At 27.3% G+C, this 22,101-nt stretch overlaps 1 protein-coding gene across 1 annotated transcript; it reads right to left on the bottom strand.

Moving 5' to 3' along the window:
* Positions 1 to 14,897: 14,897 nt before the first annotated feature.
* On the bottom strand, positions 14,898 to 16,628 carry LOC113864585 (CBL-interacting serine/threonine-protein kinase 5-like). Its single transcript, XM_027498471.1, has one exon. It carries the CDS (start codon positions 16,436 to 16,438, stop codon positions 15,098 to 15,100), a length of 1,341 nt encoding a protein of 446 aa, XP_027354272.1. The 5' UTR covers positions 16,439 to 16,628; the 3' UTR covers positions 14,898 to 15,097.
* Between the last annotated feature and the right edge of the window lie 5,473 nt (positions 16,629 to 22,101).

Raw genomic sequence — 22,101 nt, 5'->3', positions numbered from 1 at the left:
GAGATGAAACCTAGCAGGTGACATATATATATATATATAGAAAGAAAGAAATCAGAAAAGAGTTGAGACTTTCATTATTATTTGTTAGGAAAGCAGCACGAAAATGCGGGCGAGAAAACAGTTTCATATTCACTGTCGTCATTTCCGGGTTGTCTATAGTTTATTTATTTCGAGTATGCATTTAAGAAACGGACGCGCATTCGACACAGAAAAAAGACAAACAAAATTATACATATGTTTTAACACCATTTTTTTTAACGTGAGTGGTGAGGACACATATTAAAAAAAATTAATAAATAACATTTTTTATAAAAAAAAAAAAGGTATTTCACATTATTAAAACAGTAAATTTTGTCATATGATGTAGTTTTTAATTAAAAAAAAACTATTATATATAAATTTTTATTGTATCGTGTATTTTCAACTTAATAATTTTTTGACCATTATATTTTACATGACAACTAATATATATTTTTATTTTTTTACTAAAGATATTATAAATACACTTTAAAATAAAAACAAAAAATATATTTTTCTTAGATATAATATATATTCTATTCACATACAATGAGTTCTATTATTGATTTATCAATACTTTGTAAAGTTTGTTAAAGGAATGTGAATGCTAATTTTAAATATTTTTCTAATTTTTTTAAGAATAATTTTATTTAAATACACTAACTATATAAAGATTTTTAATATTATTATTTAATTAAAGATTATTATATCAAGAATAAATATTAATTTATATAATAATTAATATAAAAACCATATCTTCGATTTATTTAATTGATTGATAACGTAAAAATTTGTACAGTAACAGTTCACTGAAATTAAACTATTTTTAACAGTATAACTAATTTTAAAATAAAAAGTTCTTATAAAATAATAAATGTATCATATAAATATTTTAACTTTGAAAAAAAAACCACAATAAATATGTTTTAAGTATATATGGTAAATAATATTCTTTAAAAATAGCATATGATAATTATTTTAAAGCAGAATTCAAGAGCAGGCACAATTCATATGTGTCTATATATGTGGATGAAAGGTTTCCTATAAAAATATCAACGTCCTCACAGAAGAAAAAGAAATCTTTACTTGAAGGAAAGCATGAACAAGATTTTCACCCAATGGTCAATCTCATATTTTGATATAAAGAAAAAGGCAAGTGGATGGTTTAGGTCTTTAGGATTTGGATTTTTCCCATTGACTGAAACTTTATCTCATTGACTTGGGTGGATGCATTAATGAGTGGTTGCGTTTCCGTGTGAGCTTTCTCTGTTCAGCAGCTATTTTAAATTCCAACGAAAATACAAATATGCAGTGTACTTTCTTAGTCTTCTTCATTACTGACCGTCCCCTGTAACGCTTTCTTCGTTACGAACCCAAGTCTATGGCTTATCTTGGACTTTTTGTTACTCCTTTTTCTTTTGTACGATCTTAATCTTTTCTGGGTTTCTATATTTTGTTTCGATTTGAGTTTAGGATCACTCATAATTCATTTCTTATGATTAGTCAATAAATTATTTAAATATTTTCTTAATAATCTTACGATTTATGTTATTATATCAACGGTTCTGAATCACTTGTCTTTCTCATTGCTAGTTAATGACTTTTATTACAAATTTTGAATTTTATATACATTTTTTTTATTTTTTTAATCATAATTTTTTATAAAAGGATAATTTTTTAACATGTGTTTAAGCAATAAAAATTTTATAGTAAATTTTATTAAGAATCTCAAATCCATACTAAATTTTATTTCAATGCTGAATTTAAATGTAAAATAATATTTATTATGTATAAAAAAACCACTACTAAATTTAATGCATTAATTTATTTACTAAATTTAACTTTCTTTTTTTTTAAATTTGTTAACGTATGCCCTTTAGAAAATCCGATAAAAGAAGTTACTTCTAATTAAGCCCAACAGTTTCATTGAAATTTGAGGCCATAGAAAAATAGTTTCATTGAATTCCAGAAGTTATCCCCCCGGAAAAGGGATACATTGGCATGGGCACGAGATGCTCCTTTGTCATGAAACAGATAAATGTGTGATATTTTTATTTCAGTAATTAGAAATTGCTAAAAGAGTGTAATTTGCAATTTATAAACATTAGAAATTTGATATTTTCTTCACAAGCCTCAAGGATGTCATTATTTAAGTATTTGCGAAAAAAGGCACAAGTGTTCAAGGTGCTCTATATTTAGGTGGCTTCTAAGTTATGCATTATTTTTATACCCAGAAAACAAATCTATACTACACTATTTACGTGTCATGTACTGTCACAGACTGAAAATGGTGAAGCTCACCTCCCCTCCCCCTTTTATAATTTTGTAGTGAAATGTATTTCACTTCATGGATGTATATATATAATTAGATAATTGCCATACTTGACTTTATGTATAAATAAGAAATTTTTATGGTTCCTGTAATTAATGGCACTCAACCGCCCCATTTAATAAGATAATTTTGATTATTAAGTTTACGTAGGAATTTTTGTTTTAATAGTACTGTCAAATAAGCAGAAACTTTATTAATTAAATAAAGATACTGTGAAATTTTTCATAAAATAAAGACTTAAATTAATCAAATCTAGTTTTTTTTTTTAAAATAGAGTAATTCGAGCACATCCACCTTTTAAAAAACTAAAGGCATTAATAATTTAATATAGACATGCAATTTTTTGAATATCAGAAATAGGATCTTTTTTTCGTCACACCATCCTATGAAGCATTTGATTACGGTGGGTGGAACAGTTGACTATGTATAAAACCGTGCAAACTCAACAACATTCAACTATTATTGATTTAAGAAAAGATTTACATGTGATTAAAATTGGTCAGTTCCAGTTCCTCAGAATGCTTTTGTCAGTACACAAATTCAACTGAAGCAATATATATATCACAAACTCACATCTTTTTAATTATTCATCATTTCCTGTAACCTAAGCCTGTCTCACCCGTTCAAGAAGCCACCCAATGACGACCACCAAAGCGTTGTTGCTATAGTTGTGAGTCGAAGTAACCTAAACAATGCAGTCTTCCTTCGTCATTTGTAACTGTATAGGAACACACTAATTTTTGACCCTATGCGAGGCATGGTGGTTTCCATGTATGCTGTTCTAACTCTTTGCATGGTGGCTTCAATGTGTGTATTTATTTGCATGATGGTTGTGCCTGTAAAATGATAAGTAGTGACTAATGGTAGTGCAACTTTGGAGTGGTTTTTAATTTTTGGGTGTTGTGATAGATTGATGGTACGGTGGCTAAATGCTAAAGTATTTCTAATGGGTGACAATGGTTCAAGGATGCTATGACAATGAATTTTCTATTTGCAGGTATAGTAATTGTGGTTTTGTGAGGCTGTAACTATGCACAACGTCAATTGCTATCCAATTCAAAAATTTCAACCCGAAACCAATCAAATCCCACCAATGCACAACCCTATATTTAATTTTTTTTCAAACTTCATACTAAACATATAATGCATTTTGTTCTTTTTCAATATTCTTATCACTGTCGTTATAAATTGTCTTCAATAGTGAACTTTTTAATGTTTAAATAGCAAAAAAAGCTTCATCTTAAAATATAAAAATTAGTTTTAATTGAATTATTTTTCACTGGTAAACAAGGTTCAGAATTTCGCTTTGAGAATATCATCAAAGTATTCCTACTAATACATTGCTTATTGCAAATATTAGTGTCAAATAACTATTAATTATGAATTTATTTTGATGTTTGACAAGTGTTATACATCTATATATATTATTGCAATCACATTTTGTTTGCTTTTTATATTCGAGTATTCTAAAAGGTAAGATATAATTTAATGTATTTTATCATACACTAAACTGTTGATTTTCTTATTAATAATTAGTACTTGATGTTTAAGGTTTCAAAATGTGTCCCAAACCCTAAAGAAAAAAAATCTTAATTTTTTTCAGTGGTTGAAAAATATAAACTAAAAATAAGCATCACAACGACAAGGACTCCTCCATTAATAGAAGCATACACGAATGAGTAATGGATGATGAGCAATGTGAATGTTGAATAGATTCAGATGCGAGGTATCGGAAGGTGCGATAGCTCCAATTCACACACAGACGGCACTAACGATGAAATTGAAGTCGGCAATAGATATGAAGAACACTTCTAGAAACGCTAGCGTGCGGCTAATCCGTGAAGAAAAAGACGCAACATACGCGCAAATTGAAGGAAAATGAGATCCTCTTATTTTCAATTTAAAAGGAAATTTGACTCATAACGGACCTTGACTTGAACACCACAACCCAACCATTTGGATGCCCCAAAACTCAAACTTTGCGACTCACTAATTAATTCAGACGTAGAGCTTAAGTTTCTGAACTTTTCCGCTTCTAACTTTTAACACACACGCTACACGCTTTAGATTTTCGTCTTTATCGCGTTTTCTCTTTAATCTCTTTTGCTTCTTTGTTTTCTTATACGGTTTGGTTGAGATGGTATTAATTAATTATGGATTTAATATTTTGAAAATGTCATAAATCTCCTCTTAATAGTTTAAGTTTTTGAAATAATCCATCATTGCTATGATATCATCGATTCATCATAACAATTTATAAACAAGTGACATAAAACCGCATTCACAAATATCTTACCCTTTATAGTAATTGGTTCTTGACACTAGAACTGTTTTTCAATATCTAGTTGATAAAATAATACGTAATCGTTTGATAATTTATTAACACTGTTTATTAATACATTAACAATTTATTAAGACTTCACAGTAATTTGTTACTTTCTAGACGCATTAGTTTCTTTTTCTTTTTGGTCAACAGTAAGATGCATTAGTTAAACACCTGTTTTTCGAGTGCATTAGCATTTGCGCAGTCAATTTCCTTCAATTATATGACATCCTAGTTCGCAACAAAGGAAAGAGAAAGAAGTGAAAAGTTAGGACTGCTTGGTTTAAAATTTGTTTATTTTTAATTATAAAATTATCATTATTTTATTTTATTTTTAAAGATTTACAAAACAAATAATGCAAAATTAAAAAGGTATTTTTATTATTTTCTATACAGATTATTAAAATAAAAATAAGGTGATAAATTTATTATATATATATATATATATAAACAAAAACAAGCCTTTAGATTTTATTTTAACGGTGAATTTAGCTTGATGAAGTTCATCTGAATTTTGCGGATAAAAGAGTTGGAACAGAATCATATTGGGAAAAGTAAAACTGAGATATTAGGCTGTGGTTGAAGTCTAAAATTCATAATTTCAAATAAAAAATTATTAACAATAGCCCTTAATGCTAATTTAAAACATTTAAAAAGTAAATATTTATTACATTAAAAAGAAAAAATGTAAAAAAAAATGTTAATCTGGCACAACTTACTCGTTTGATGGGTTGACTCACAGGACAGTTTGTTAAATAAAACATATTAGAAATATATATATTGGTTGTAATATGAATAAACTGAACCTGCGAGTCTCTATTCACCATACTCTTAATAGATCGAATGATATCTTTATGATGGTAAAATCTATCCATTTCATTGTGATTCCTTAAACAGATGTCACCACTCCTAGACAATCAGATTCGCGTCGAATGAATCTAAACGCTCCTCCCAGTTAAAAGATAATTTACCCACTATAGCTACGAGTTCTACACAAAAAAAGTCTCTATCCTTAACAGAACTTTGCGAAGCCACTCTTCCAATGCCCAACTATATCTCGTAAGACACCTCTCTCTCTCTCTCTATAAATTTAAAAAAATTTAAAAATTATTAATAACGTTTTTTTGTGTAGGTGCACAAATTAAGTGATGAAACCCAAAAAATGATAAAATTTTAAAAATCTTCAATAACAATTTAAAAAACATCCAATAATTATTTTTAAAAATATAATAAAAATATTAAAATGCTAAAAAATTCTTTTAGTAATTTTGACAATTTTTCATATTTTTGTTTTTTTTTTAAATATTATATTTTAGTTATTTTTTCTCATATAAAAAAAAACTTATACTTTGTTATCGTTATCCATAAAAGAAATATAAACATTGAACATGTAAATAATTCATAGATTAGTTTAGATAAAATTACACTTTTCATCCTTTAACTTTAGAGTGAAATTCACTTTCATCCTTTAACTTTTGTTTAATTTATTTTCGTCCTTGAAGTATTATTTTTTTTCTACGTTAGTCCTCTCTATTAGCTCTGTTATATAACCTAACAAAAACGTCTTACGTGGCACTGAAGTGTCTTAACGTCGTTTGTTTAATTATACGTGAATTTTTTATTTAAAAAATAATTAAAAATAGCAACTCTCTGTCTCTCTCTCCTCCTCATCATCTTCACGCATCTCCCCAACCTCTTTTCTCCCAAATTCCTAATACATCAGCCTTATCTCCCTTTCTTACAGCTCTTTTTCCCTTCTCACATCTTTTCCACTCCTTTCTTACAGTTCTAATACTTTTTCTCCCCAACTTACTAACCTTATTTCTCTTTTTCGAAACTTTTGTTTACCCTTGTAGTTATTTCTATAATTTCTCGCAGCTTCGTCATCCCTTTCCTCTAACCCACCAACCTTGTTTCCCCCTCTCGCAGCCTCTATTTTTTCTTTCCATAAGTAGAGCATTATCAGCAACACAAATAAACAACAAAATAACGGAAGATTCATATTTCACAAAAAAATTAAAGAATTATACATAAAGAGTAATGAAATTTAGAGTTTGATGTAAATATGAAATAACCCAATAAGCAATAGAGTAAAAAGTTGCAGCTTTAAACTCAGATAGAGGGAGAGGATAATAGATGTATTTTTTTTTTAAAAAATTATAATCAATAATTGAGCATGGGTTGGTACTTTGTTAATTTATTTTGTAAACCAAGTGATTCAATGGATGTTTAGAATAAAATTTTAGAGATAATTTTTCATTTAATTAAGGGAAAAAGAAAGAGACAAGGCTGTAAATATAAGATGAGTATGTTTTCTCGCCATAAACAGTGTTGACAGTAAGGAAGGAGAAGGGAAAGGGCTACAAGAAGGAGAAGACAAAATTGGTGGGTTGTGGGAAGGGGTGGAGGAAACTACAAAGGACGAAAGGGAGGGGAGAGGGATTGTGGAAATGAGGAGACAATGTTGATGGGTTAGGGAAAAAGGTGGGGGAACTAAGGAAGAGGAAAGGGAGGGGGATTGTGGGAAGGAGGAGATAAGGCTGCGAGAAAGATAGAGCTCCTAGGTTGAGGGGAAAGGGGTGATGGAACAATAAGAGAAAGAAGGAGAAGGGAGAGGATCTGCAGGGAGGGAGAGGGAAAGTTGCAGAGAAGAGAAAGAGAGCTTGTGAAAGGGGAGGGAGACTACCGGAAAGAGAAAGGGGTTGTTGGAGGAGGAAAGAGAGGAGAAGTTATAACTCAGCGCCACTTCACTATTTTTAATTATTTTTTAAATTAAAATAAACGCCATTAATGTCATTTCAGCGCTATGTAAGACGTTTCTATTAAGTTATATAATAGAATTAATGGACATGATTAATGTGAGAAAAAAATACTTTGAAAACAAAAATGAATGAAAAAAATAGATGATGAAAGTAAATTTTACCCTAAAGTTAAGGAGAAAAAAAGTAATTTTATCATTAGTCTAACTTATTTAATAAACACGATAAAACAAATAAATGATAAAATATAAGAAAAGAAGAATACACATTTATTTTATCTTATGTTTCATGTATATTAAGACAATAAAATATATAATTTTGATTTAATATTTTTAATATAAGCAAATTTTCATTAATTTGTAACATAAAAAGAAAAAAAAAAGTTACGTACATACATGAACTTATAATTTTATGTGTTCAGACGTTTTTGTTACGTTATGTAATAGAATTAACGGACAGGACTAACGTGTGAAAAAATTAATACTTTTAAGACAAAAATGAATAAAAAAAATTAAAAGACGAAAGTAAATTTTACTCTAAAGTTAAGGAACAAAAAATGTAATTTTATCATTAGTTTAACTTATTTAATAAATATGATAAAATAAATAAATGATAAAATATAAGAAAAGAAGAATAAACATTTATTTTATCTTATGTTATAATAAAATATATATTTTTGATTTAATATTTTTAATATTTAAAATAAATAAATAAGGTAAAAATATAAAATTTGTTTAAATAAATTTTTTTTTATCAAAATTGATATAATTTTTAAAAGATAATTTTTATTTATATTTTTTACTTTTTAATGCATGTATATTTTTTAAAAAATATTTTCATGTACATGTAATATTAAAATTTAATATTAAATTATAATAATTTAATTATTTTTTTCAATTCAAATTTTTTTTAGTAAAGAAATTATAATTAGAATAAAAATTATAAAAAATTTAAAATATATTTTATAAAATGATTAAATATTTTTACACATATTTTCCTTAGAAATTATAGATTTTAAAAAATATATATAATTTTTTAAAATATTTTTTGTTAAAAATATTTATCTAATTTTTTTTATAAAAGCATTAAAATTATATTTTTTTAAATAATGTTTTATAAATATTAAAAAAATATGAGTAAAAATATAATACAATAGAATAAAATGATTATATCCTAATAATTAATATATCAGACTCAGGTCGCGTTCGCGCACTTGAATGCGGTTGATGAATTTATTATTAAAGATTTTCTGTATATACAATAACTCAAACTCAAGATCTTCTTTAAGTAATATTAAACTGCTTGTCACTCAGGCCAACTTCTATTGGTAACTTTCTTTTTTTTAACTTGCTTCACACAAATATATGTGATTCACTGTACTAATTTATGGTTTATGTTTCATTTTGAAGGTTATATTTATACATGTCTTTTTTTAAAAAGTAAAAAGCTGTTTTTTTTTATTTAATTTTTTTATCTTACTTTAAAATATCTGAAAGTAATTTAAATATTAAATGTTAATATTTTCGTTTTACGGAATAGAGGGTTGAATCAACCGTTCAACGTGTTTAACTTTTAACTTATGCTGACTTGTCCATATAAGTCTGCAATTAAATGGATTTACTTTTAAACATAAACACATCAAATTATAAGTTTGTGCAAGGTAGCCCATTAACCACTAATTCTTATTAAGATATTTTTCGCTTTCTTACAATTTTATTTTAATTTAAAATTATCTTGTTTAAATACAACATTTTCGAGACAACAAAAATTTTACTCGATACATTTTTTCTTAACTTTTCTAATTTACATTTGTTATTTTCAAATAATTTTTATTATGATATCTCAATTTGATAATTAATTTTATTTATTTGTTTTAATTTACATCTAATTTATCTTAGAAAATATTATATATATATATATATAAATATTCGTACACTAGTGCAAATTTAAAATTTTTTATTTTTTATTTAAATTTTTTATTTAACTTATATTTAAAAAATTATAATTTATTATTTCATTAATCAATAAATATAAATTAAATAAAAAATTTAAATTAAGCATAAAAATTCTTAATAAGAACATTTTGTCCCTATATGTATTAACTATGTCATATATTACCAGCTTTGTAATATTATGTATTTGTCAACATTTTACTGTTTTTATTTTAATAAAAAATTTAATAATTTTATCACAGATTATCAAGTTGAGCAGTATTTATTTTTTATCTTTTGAAATTATTTAACATAAATCAATCAGTTGCATAATTAATTTGTTAAGTAAATTAAATTTATAAATTATTTATACAATTATTAATTTTTTGTTACAGGTTTGTAATTTTTAGCTAATTGTACAGATAAAAGTATTTTAGCTCGTTAATGTTATTCATAAAGCAGAAAAATTTAAAAATAAGAATTAAAATGTATATTAAATAAATCAGAATGATAAGCAAAATTTCATTAATTTGTAACAAAAAAAGAAAAAAAAAACAGTTACGTACATACATGACCTTATTCCCATCATCATCTCCGCGCGTCACCTAATTTGTCGTTTACTTGCATTATTTTTCCACAAGATTCCCCCACTTTGAACCAAACTTGAATTTTCAACCGTCACTGTCGTTTTGCGAATACTTTCGATTCCAAAATGAGAAACGCTTGGATCGTCACTTTCGTTAATTTCGATTGGGTGGCATCTCTAATAAAACGGAGTGAATTAGTGGAAATTAAAACATATATTGATATAATGATTAGTGAATGGCATGGCATTGTTACGCTTTTATCTAAATCTAAAGTTAATGGAGAAAGCTGTTACCAATATATCCGTGCTTTTGTCGTATCGATCCAAGTGCACGGACGACCATAAACTGCTCTTACAAGCTCAGCTAAGTCCTCCCAACTACCCCTTCATTAGTTTTTACTTTATATACATAAGAGGTTTTGTTAATCTTAATTTTAAGATTTGAATTTAAGTATTTATAAATAAAAAATTTTATAAAAAAATATATTTATTATATTGAAATTATAAAAATATATTGTAACATTGGCTAAACACGAAAAACGATTTCTCTTGTTTCTAATTGTACATTTCAAAAACTATATATTTTAAATTTATCTTTTTTTGAAGTTCAACATAATATTAAATATTATTTTTATTACATACTCAATTCTACCTAATTTTTAAACATTTTACGCATTTCTTATAAACAAAAAATAATAAATATCACAAGAAAATTTTGAAAAATATTAATTATATTTTATACTATATTTTATCTTTTAAAATGAAAAAATAAAACAAATTAAAGAAAATATTTGCATGCCTTCTTCGTATTAGTTATATTGTTTAAAATTAGCCGGGTATAAAAAATTTGAAATTGCTTTGCCTTGTCCTTTTACACTGGGATTTAATATTTTTATTTTTCTTATATTTATTTTTTTCATTTAATAAGTCTAATTCCTCAAATGAAAACTTAGTTACTAAAATTGAATAAATTTATTAATTTAGTTCAGTTAACAGATACTTTATAATTAATAATATCCTATAAATATTTTTGAATTATTATTTTTAGAAGTAAAACATATATTATTAAAGAGAATTAAAGATAAACTCAAAATATATATACACAGAGAAAAAAAATTAATACTTACACATGAAAATAAAAAGATATAAATATACTTATATTAAGCTAAAGCAGATGTATAAGTTATAGTGAATGCAATTTTATAGATTTAGATAATAATTAGCTAACAAAATAACTTACTCCTTATTAACAAGTGATAACTACTTTTATGATCTTAAAATAATAGAATAAATAACTTCACTTTCACTTAAAATAATGTTAAAAAATATTATATTATTTTTATTTAACTATAAAGATTACACTGTACTTAACTAAATAATTAATAAACTTATTTATTCTCTTTTACTACAATTAATACCATCCCAAACATGCAAGTAGGTCAATAAATTTGAAAGTAAAACTAGTAAAAATTCATTTATAGTGTTATTATGAAAAACATTCATTTCAATAATTTTTTCTTTTTCCAAGTATAAATTGAAAGCTAACTTAGAGTTTTGATGCATTTTAGAAAAAAAAAATTGTTTGTATGTATATATATATATATAAGTATCATGTGTACGTGTAAAGCTTTAAATTATGGAGTTTGCTTGATCAATTATAGATTCAGAATCATTCAAACTGTATCTATATCTAATAACATTTTTCTTTTGTTTTCTATCTTTTGGTGTAAATACCTTTATTGGTGCCCACAAGACATTTTTCTTATTTTATATATGTTTCAGGGGAAAGTGAAAGTTGGCCCACACACGGGTTAAGTCTTCAGGGAAAAATAAAATAATATATATATATATATAATTAAAAAATAATTACAATTCTTTATCAATTTCATAAAAATATTTTTTAGCATTATTCTGAAATTAGTGTTAACTTTCTAATATAACTATTATTATTATTATTATTATTATTATTATTATTATTTCATTTATAATGAGTTAAATTTTGTTATATTGCAAGTATAAAAAAATTTAACCGTGAACCAATTAAAAATATTATAGATATAAATTTTAAGTTAATTATTGAAAAAATAATTTTACTGATATAATGGTTTTTAAATGCATTACATTATAAAAAATTACACTATCAATATATTTTAATTAAATTATAATAATAAGTGCATAAAATAGTTAAGAATTAAATATAGACAAGTGTACACTTGAAAATATAGTAATAAGTGATGACTTCAGTTTTAAATGTACAATTTTTTTTAGTAGACAAATAAAAAGGAATGAAAGGAATCATATCCTTTTTTTGTTTTGTCAAAGAAAGGAACTGTATACAAAAGTTATATTAAGGAGCTTTTTTTGAGACATTACGCGGTGATCTAGGCCCAGAAAAAACGACATAGGCAAGTGAGTATTCACAACATCTGGGCCAGCAGTCCAGCACAAAATTATTGTCACAAAGCCCAAAAGTTTAACCTTTCTATTGAAGACAAAGAAGAGGTCCTATTAAATAACACAGGATTACACATGGTTGACCTGAATAAGAAAATACAGGATTACAGGTGGATGTGGATCATTGGAACACGTGGATTTGGAAGACTTTAGAAATTCTTTATATTTTTTTTATAAGATAAAAACTGAGTGAACTGTGAAGTATAAAGACTACTTGCGTTACATAATTCTTGAAATACAAGTGCAACAATTGGAAGGATTTAAAAAAGACCATGAAATACTAATAATTAGGTATTAAGTTATGCTAATTTCACTGTAATTGGATTTTGGTTAACTGTCTCACTCTCATCTGATAATCTTCTGATTAAAATGTAATGAATTACGCTGTTGAATGCTTGGACAACAACGTGCTCCAACTTTAAAATTTAGATTTACATCCTCTTATATTATTAAAAAAATAAATATAATGACTTAATATTACATGTGTAAAGTTCATTAATTTAATTTTACACTTTTATTTTTTATAATATGATACTGTCGTCTTTTTTTTATCATCATCTGGCACGATTTTTCTTTGCCGACATGGGATGGGGTATTGAATGACTTGATACTTTTTTTTTCCAATTACTTTACGATCGTGAAAATAATGATACAACGTCACATTGACAAATGATCGTCATATCAACAGCTCTAGTGAAAAAAATACAAGGAAAACAAAAATTATAATTTTGAAAATAATAAATAAGCTGATAATTAAATAGCATAGAATCAGACGTTGGAATAATTACATCTTATTTTTTAGCGACTTTGATGGTATGTTATTGTTACACTAGTCACGTATTAATTATAAATTTAAAATATTTCACGAATCTTCTTAAAAAAAGAAGACAAAGTCAAATGTCTCTTGTTCGACGTACAGACACAAACGTAGCTTGTGAGATAGGAATGCAATGAATGAATACTGAAGTCTAAACCAAAACCACTCGTATAGTGCAGACCAATTAATCCTCTGAACCCGGTTTGCAGTAGACATGACAGAAGAAACAAAACCAAAATAAATAATAAAGAAATGGGATAAAAGCAACGGTGACGCACACTACAGTAAATCGACGTTACAGAACCGCGTTTGTGCTACTAAAAAAGGAGGAACATTGATCACTTCCTTAATCAACAATTTCATCGTAGCAAAAAACAAAAGGTCCTATCTTCTTTTGAGTCATTTAATTTAATGGAGTCAATTTTACATAATACAGTTATATAATCGCGTAAAGTGAGACGTTGTTCTACTTCTATTTGTTGCTGAAAAAGAAGAGATAATGAGGGGTAGGAGTTTGTGCCGTGCGGTATAGACTATAGAGCTTTTAATGTCTTGGTTCCAAGTGTAGAGTAGGTTAATCTCATGTGGCGTGTTCCAACTTGCTATTCAAATTTTCACTATAGACTTTTGCTTTCGTTGATGGGTATATGTAATGACTTATTCCCCTTCTGATTTGTTTAATAAACATAACACTCTTTTATATTCCTGTTAGGATCTTGCACTACAAAACAACAACTCGTTCTTTTATGGGGGTTTAAACAACCTTAACAGATAATCAATTGTGTAATTAACAACCATAAAAAAAGCACAGTATTAGCAAGCGGGAAAACAATTCAAACAAAGAATAAGGAAGTATATAAAAAAGCAAATAATCATGTCATACAAAGTGATAATAATAATAATAATTCAATGAAATGATTGCGGTTGGTTGCCGCTCTCGCCCCGTTGTGGAAAAACAAACCTCAAGAGCCAAAAGGCCTCCAGGGTCAGACATTAAATTAAAGAAGGATGTGAGAGAGTTCTTAAATAATTTATAAATTTTAAAAATTATTTTAATAAGGTTTTTAGTATAATTTATTGAAAATAATATTAACTCGTTTTAAAAAACATATATTTAATTAGATTTTATACCTTGGAGGATTAAAAGTCGGATTGTGCTAACGGCAACGACATTTCAATAAATCATAAAGGACACAGAAATTTTGGAATAACTATGCTTTAAACAATTTTGGCATTCTTGGCCATCTCTCTCAACCCAACTACAAGTTTCCATAACTTGTTTGCCTGCTTTCGGTTTTGTGAATGTGGACCACGTTCTTCATATAAATTATTTAATATTTATCATCAACTTTTGTTGGATGCTTGGAGCTGTGCGTTGTCACCTTCCCATGTGAAAACTTTTCACTTTGCAACATGAAGAGCTTATACATTAGTGTTTCCCTGTCATACCAGAGTGCTCACTATAGTCACGATCATTTGCTTTGACTTGAACTTGTAATTTAAATTTAAATTACTCCTTGAAAACATTCATTAATCTTAAGTGTACTTAACTATTAGTTTTCAGATAAAAAAGAATAAAATCACATTCACAACGTCAGCGGTTTTAAAAAACAATTATTTATTTTCATCAATTTTTTAAGAGAAGTGCAAGTGCAAAAACTTGTGATTTGGACACAGAAAACTTCGATTCCGGATTTAAACGCACCACAATAATTACAATTTATGTACATTACAGCCTTCCCTTAAAAGGGTAAACCCTATCTTTCTCAAAATCAGGCAGGGAATAAAGACGATAATGACAAACACAAGGCGAAGAAACTTTGTTAGAACTTTACCGCTTCTATAACCCTCTGCCACGCACATTCATTAATCACTGATTAAATAGTAATCGCTTGCTTTTGAAACTCGTCACCGTGACAGCCGGGGACGTTAGCGCTACACGTGGCATCACCTTGCCACGTCCACACAATGTCTTTCAGCGCAGGTCTCACGTCTTCTTCGCAGAACTTAGCATATTCCAAGGTGTCGCCGGCGGACTTCGAGAACTCAACGACGGCGACTTCTGGCGCCACCTCGAACACCTCCGCCGTCACCAACAGCCTCCCCTTCCTTCCCTCCGTGGCGCCTTGCAACTTAATCTTGAAATCCTTCACCTCCGCCACCCTGAAACTCAACCCCTTCGCCGCCGTCTCAATCTTGGACACAATCGCCGGCGCCGAACACTTCGACGTGAAGACCGACCCCGTCTTCCTCTTGCTCTCGAACAGACCCGATAGATCGAACCCCGAAGACATGGACGAGATGAACTCAAACGCGTTGAAGAACTTGGGCGACGACGAAACCTTGCTCGTCGCAGTTCTAGAGCCGTCCTCCGTAACCTTCTCTTCTAACTGACACGTGTCCGTAACGGAAAAACCTTTCCGAAACCATGACACGCGCATTATAGCGGGAATCGTGGTTCGTTTGGCCGGGTCGGCGACTAGAATCTTGGAGATCAATCTCCTCGATTCAGATGAAAACCACGGTGGGAACTGAAATTCGGCTCTGAGAACTTTATTATACATAGTCATGAGATTCTCGTCTTGAAAAGGAAGAAAGCCAGCGAGCAAAACGTACAAAACGACGCCGCATGACCAAATATCTGCTTTGGAACCGTCGTAGCCTTTTTTTCTGAGAATTTCGGGTGCCACGTAAGCAGGGGTGCCGCACTGGGTGTGGAGGAGTCCATCGTAGCGAAGCTGTTCGGGCAGGGCGGAGAGGCCGAAGTCGGAGATTTTGAGGTTTTCGTTGTCGTCGAGGAGGAGATTTTCTGGCTTGAGGTCGCGGTGGGAAACTCCTCTGCTGTGGCAGTAATCAACGGCGCTGATTAGTTGGTGGAAATATTTACGGGCGAGATCTTCTTTGAGTTTGCCTTTGGAAATTTTGGCGAAGAGTTCGCCGCCACGCACGTACTCCATTACGAAGAAGATTTTAGTCTTGGTGGCCATGACTTCCTTTAGTTCCACTATGTTTGGGTGTCTCACCAAACGCATAACTGATATCTCGCGTTTGATTTGCTCCATCATCCCTTCTTTCTTCACTTGTTCTTTGTTTATTACCTTAATCGCCACGCTCTCGCCCGTGCTTATTTCCTTTCCGTAATACACTTTGGCAAACGTCCCCTTCCCTAGGAGCCTCCCCATTTCGTACTTCCCAAACACCGTGTGACACTCTTCCATTGATTTATGATCTCTCGCTCTCAATTGAGTTTCTTTTTAGGCTGTTTGTTGAGGTTTGTTGAAGCTCATTTTTTCTCCCTTTGAGTAGTGAGTGGTTGTTAAGGAAGGTGTCTTTAAAAAATGTTTGTTTGGGAGAAGCACTTATAGAAGAGTGATGGTATTGGTAAGACTAAGTAAGTTGCCTGCAAACCATTGGAGCGTCCGGTATTTTGTTTTCGTGAAGCTTACCCATAGATTGATATGCCTCCTAACCCATCTCAGAATCTGCCACGTTGCATTTGTTGAGATTATAGGTAATCTCCATGTTCCGCCTAAACCACAAAATGCCAGTACCTTTCAACATTAAAAAGAATTTATTTTTCTTTGGCTATTTCTATACCGAAATAAATGTTTCTCTTAAATCCATTATGTAAAGTAAAGTGTTTTCAAACACGAAATTTTGTTAATTATTTACTATTTACTGATTTTGTCAATATTAATTTCAAACATATAAAAATAAATAAAGCTTATTAAAAAAACATTTATTATTCCTTATATTTTAAGTATATAACTAATATCTTTTCATTAAAGTTTATTACTTTAAAGTATTTAAAATTAATCTTAAAAGCTGACAACGTTGATACTTTTTTATTTAATAAATACTCTTCAATTATTAATAACTTCTTAATAATTGAAACATAAGATAATACCGACTTGTATAATGAAATAAAACATATTCGATAAGAAAATTCTGTAAATCACTAAAGAATTCTTAATATTTTTTAAGTAATTTTTACTGTAACCATGTTTTCATTTCCGATATTTTAATTCCATAGAGCAGCAGACTCTTTTATGAGAACCTGAGCTTTTTCCATCATAAAATTTGTAGCGAATCAACTCTTGTGAATCTCGTAAAAGTTAGGAGCACTTGTCGTGGATCATATAAAACAACTTACGGCTAAAATAAATCATGTGTGAATAAGTTTTTCTATGATTTTAAACTATTACTTTAATATATTAGATATTTGTTTTTGGAGGAATTTGTTGACTCTAATAAATACAGATTTAGTTTCTTTAAAGTAAAAAATATACATATAAAATACAGTATATTTATTATTTAAAATAATATATTTTATAAGTATAACTGACTTTGAACAAATAATTTTTTTTTATATTTATATTTTTTAATTTTAGTGGAATCAGGTTCAATAAATACAGTATAATTGAAAAAGAATGGTAGACTGGTACACCGTGTTGGGCATGATTTGGTGGTGCTTGCACGACGTAACAAACCCATTCGTATTAGGACTAGAATTTAATGCTAGCGTCTATTTGCATTTGTTCCTCTCCTCTTTAAGTATCGTTTTAATGGAGCCTCCAAGATTGACATACCAACTATGGGCTTGAGTTATCTAAATTGGTATTTATTTTCTCACACAATTTATTGAGTAAATTAAAATAGACTTGAAAAGTTTCATTTTATTAATTGTATAGTATACGTTATTTTACAAATATTATTTTTTCTTTTAAAGTCATGAAATTGATGATGAATATTAAAAATTAGTTATTAAGCAGGTTAAGAATCACCACAAAAGAAAAAAAAAATATCTGAAATGTTTATTTATATTAAAATATACTTAAATATAATATTTATATGTTAAGAGAGAAATGTGTGTTTTACATAATTTAAAAATTAGACTAGTTATTGATCTAGTCGGTGAACATACTAATTCATAATTTATTTATTTAGTACTATAGTTGAACTGTAGTCAAATTACTAAAAATAGAATACATTTTAATGTTATATAATATATTAAACAATGAATTAGTACAAATTATAAGAAAAATATGTTAAGTATAGTTTAAAATTATAATAAAATAATGATATTTCATGTTACAAGATTATAACAAAATAATAATGATTATAATCTGTATGTAAATATCATGATAGATTTCTAGCAATAATAAATCATTATTATCTTTTAACATATAATTGTAATTAAATTAACAAAAAACCTTTTAAATTGAACTTAAGCAATGTGTTATATATATATATATATATATATATATATATATATATATATATATATGCAATTTAATTGATGAGTCAACTAAGGAATTGAGTCAAATGAAGGAAGGTTCAACAAGTTATAATATAATTTTTTATACGAGAAAAATATAATTTTTTAAATGTAAAATTTGTGCGAAAAAATTAAAATATATATCTCAAATTACAACGTGTTTGTGTGAAAGTTAGTAATTTTCTTCTTTTCACAACATAAATTGTCATGTGAATTTATAATTAAATAAACACTTTTTATGTAAAAAAAATAAATATGATCAACAGTTTAAAATTAAGCTAACACAATGAAGGACTGATTTGTTTGTTTTTTAGTACTTAGATTGATTCCTGTAATTTGGTTATTTTTCGGTAGATCGAAAAGATCATCTGGATCTCTCCACATACACATAAAATTAGGTATGGAAAACTAAAAAACATATATGAAATTTATGTGATATTTTGAGGTTCCTTGGTGGCTACACAACGATTAATTGATTAATATAGTCCATCAATTTGGAGCGGGGATTATTTGTTTTCTGCATTATGTATCATATATAAAAAAATTTCATTATTAATTATTAGTACCAATCTAACAGTCTCAAATATTCCTTTTGGAAAGCTAGCTGGATTTGGCTTACAACTTACAAGTGACTATAATGATTCTACCGAGGGGCCACGATTAAATTAAAATATCATTTTCAGACGCCAGTCCATAATTAATTATGGTATTTAAATGATTGGCATTATTGATGTATTTCGTCAGTGGTAGCATTTAAATAATTAAATTCTAGACTAATTTCGAGTATATATATATATACACACACACAAGCTATTATGCCAATTATTATGTTAAAAATATAATTGATACATTGAAAATGTATTATCTAATTAACATGTTTTTCCTAATTGTCGTTTGATGTCATAAATATGACAATGTACCATTGTGTGAGAACTCCACCACGTACTGTATAAGCCGCAAACCGAAATCTTTCACAAAAGATATATAGACGAAATATTCAATTAAGATAGTTGCCCAAACTTATAACTCAAGAGACATACAATTTTAGGGATTCTCAAAACGTGTAAAAGAAAAAACTCACTACCTTCAGCTATCCAACGTTGGTTTATGTAAAGAGTGCGGAATCTTCTTAATGTCAAGGATATGAAAAAAGACAATTAACAGTGAAAACATTTTAGTTTTGCCAACTAAACAAGTTTAATTCCGGGTTAGCATGGCTTATTGCCCATTATCCATATGAACTTGCACATGTAATGTCGAATTTTGTCTCTTCTTTTTTATGAAAACATTAGAAAGTAAGTCCCACAAAAGTTACAAATGCTATTTAAAAAATAATGAGTAGATTCTAATGAAAGTGTCCCACACACGAAATGAAAATTATATCCTGGTTCCAAGCAATACTGTAGATAAAGCAGAAATAATTATGAAGATAATACAAACGTTAGAAAGCACTTTTTGTTCGACAAAGAGATTGTGTATGTATGAGTGCATACTTGCGAAGAAAATATTGCTAAATATTTCACCTTTTTTTTTTACGTAACCGTTGTTAGAAAGATAAAAAGCCTTGTTATTTATTATTTTAAAAAGTATAAAACATTATTTTTTTTCAAAAGTTTAAATTATGCCTAGTTATTTATATTGAATAAATAAAATATCATTATTTAGATGAAATACTAATACGATTAAGTGAAAATTTTACTTTTATAAAATTATAAATATTTAGTAACCATTATATATATACACACACACAATACTCGACTCTCAAAGAGTAGCGTAACAATTACGCCTTTGGCATTGTTTTTAACAAATTTTTTAAATCTTGGAGTATGCTAAAATTGATGAGTACTATTATTTTTTTCGGCTTAATTATGATCTTTATGTTTTATTGATTTTTGTTTTATTTTAATTTCCTTTTTTATATATTTCCACTTTTTATGAATTATAATATTTACTTTACACATTTTAATTAAAATTTTACATTTAATAATATTTTAATGAACCAAAATAATAATAAATATTAAAAATGAAAATTGTAAAAGAATAAAGATTAAGACAAAAAAATTGTTAGATTGACTAAAACGGAAGTTTTATCAAAATGTGAGTTTTTTTTTTTTTTTGCTAGATGAAAACTTTTTCTTTTACTTACTTTTTTCAGTGCTAATACATTTAAATTTATTTTTGAATATTTTATTCTATGTTTAAGAGGAGACAATATATTTTTAAATTTTCAATTAAAAAAGTTATATATCATTTATAATAATAAATACATTATTAATATAATAATTTTATATTAATATATCAAATTGTATATTTAATTTTAAATATATTAATTTTAAATATATTTATTTAAAATACAAATTTTGTTATCCCTTCAAAACCTCTCTTCTTTGTGAAAATTATTTCATTAATTTGAGAGAAAAAAGTAGTTTAAATTTTATACTTAAGTAACAATAAAATGTTTGAAAATTTTTTAAATAACACTTAAATATATAATTATTATTTTTGACTTCAACCCTCAGTGCTAATTTTTAGCACTTAATTAAAGATGTTAAGTTATTTAAAACAAATAATATACTTTTATGTTTTTAGTACAACAAATTCTTTTAAAATATGTTGTTTTGAATCGCTCTTAACCTCAATCTTAAAGACAGAAGTTAACGATTTTTTATAATTATTAATAAAAATTTACATTTTTTAAAATAACAACATAATACTAAATCACAATTTATGGTTAATGCATATATAGTTACAAATTTATGTATCACGAAAAAAACTTTTAAAACTGGAAAACGTGATTATGGATTTGATGTAAAATTATTCTATTTCAAAACTACAAAACACATTTGTGTAAATGATGATTCCATAGTTGCGATAGGATATTTCAATTGTGCTACACTAAGTGTCAAGTTGGGCAGCGTAGGTTGCTAGGTGTCGTGCGTATTTGGATTGGGATGACCCATCTATGAGTTTAGTGCAGTCTGATTCAAATTTTTAAATTATTTATTTATATCCAAAATTAATTTGATGAAGATTTCATAATCTATCAGATGGAATTAAGTCAATTTTACTTGCGGATATAATGCATGCGTTTATAATTAAGTACTAGTTAAAAATAATTAAAATATATTCATTATAATTTTTTGTATAAACTACTAATATTTAAAATGATAATCATATTTAAATAAGATAACATCGACAATAATATTCTCCCTCGAAATAAATATATTATCATTTAATTATAACTTATTGTTTAATTGAAATTATTAATCTTTATAATTATTATTTAAAAGTCATGTGCGAGGTTATTTTCAGTTGCTAGTTTATCTAAACCACGAGAACTTTTATAATAATCATGTGTCAGAGTTATGAAAATAAAATCAAAATTGAGATATATCTTATATTATTACTTTTTTTTATTCAACTGTTTACAACTAAAATTATAAAAACAATAAAATTTTAATTATTTCATTAAAAATATTTGATAAAATTTAGAATATACTTTTTCTTTTTTACCTTTGGACTATTCAACTAGTGTTGAATAGTCTTGATTTTTACTACATATTTTATATGAATAAAAAGGTGTTCATAGAAAAAAAAAACAAT

The sequence above is a fragment of the Abrus precatorius genome, unplaced genomic scaffold, assembly GCF_003935025.1.
Source record: "Abrus precatorius isolate BTA unplaced genomic scaffold, Abrus_2018 Scaffold4, whole genome shotgun sequence".
Lineage (NCBI taxonomy): Eukaryota > Viridiplantae > Streptophyta > Magnoliopsida > Fabales > Fabaceae > Abrus > Abrus precatorius.
The sequence above is the reverse complement of the archived record's forward strand: the minus strand, read 5'-3'. Positions and strand labels throughout refer to the sequence as shown.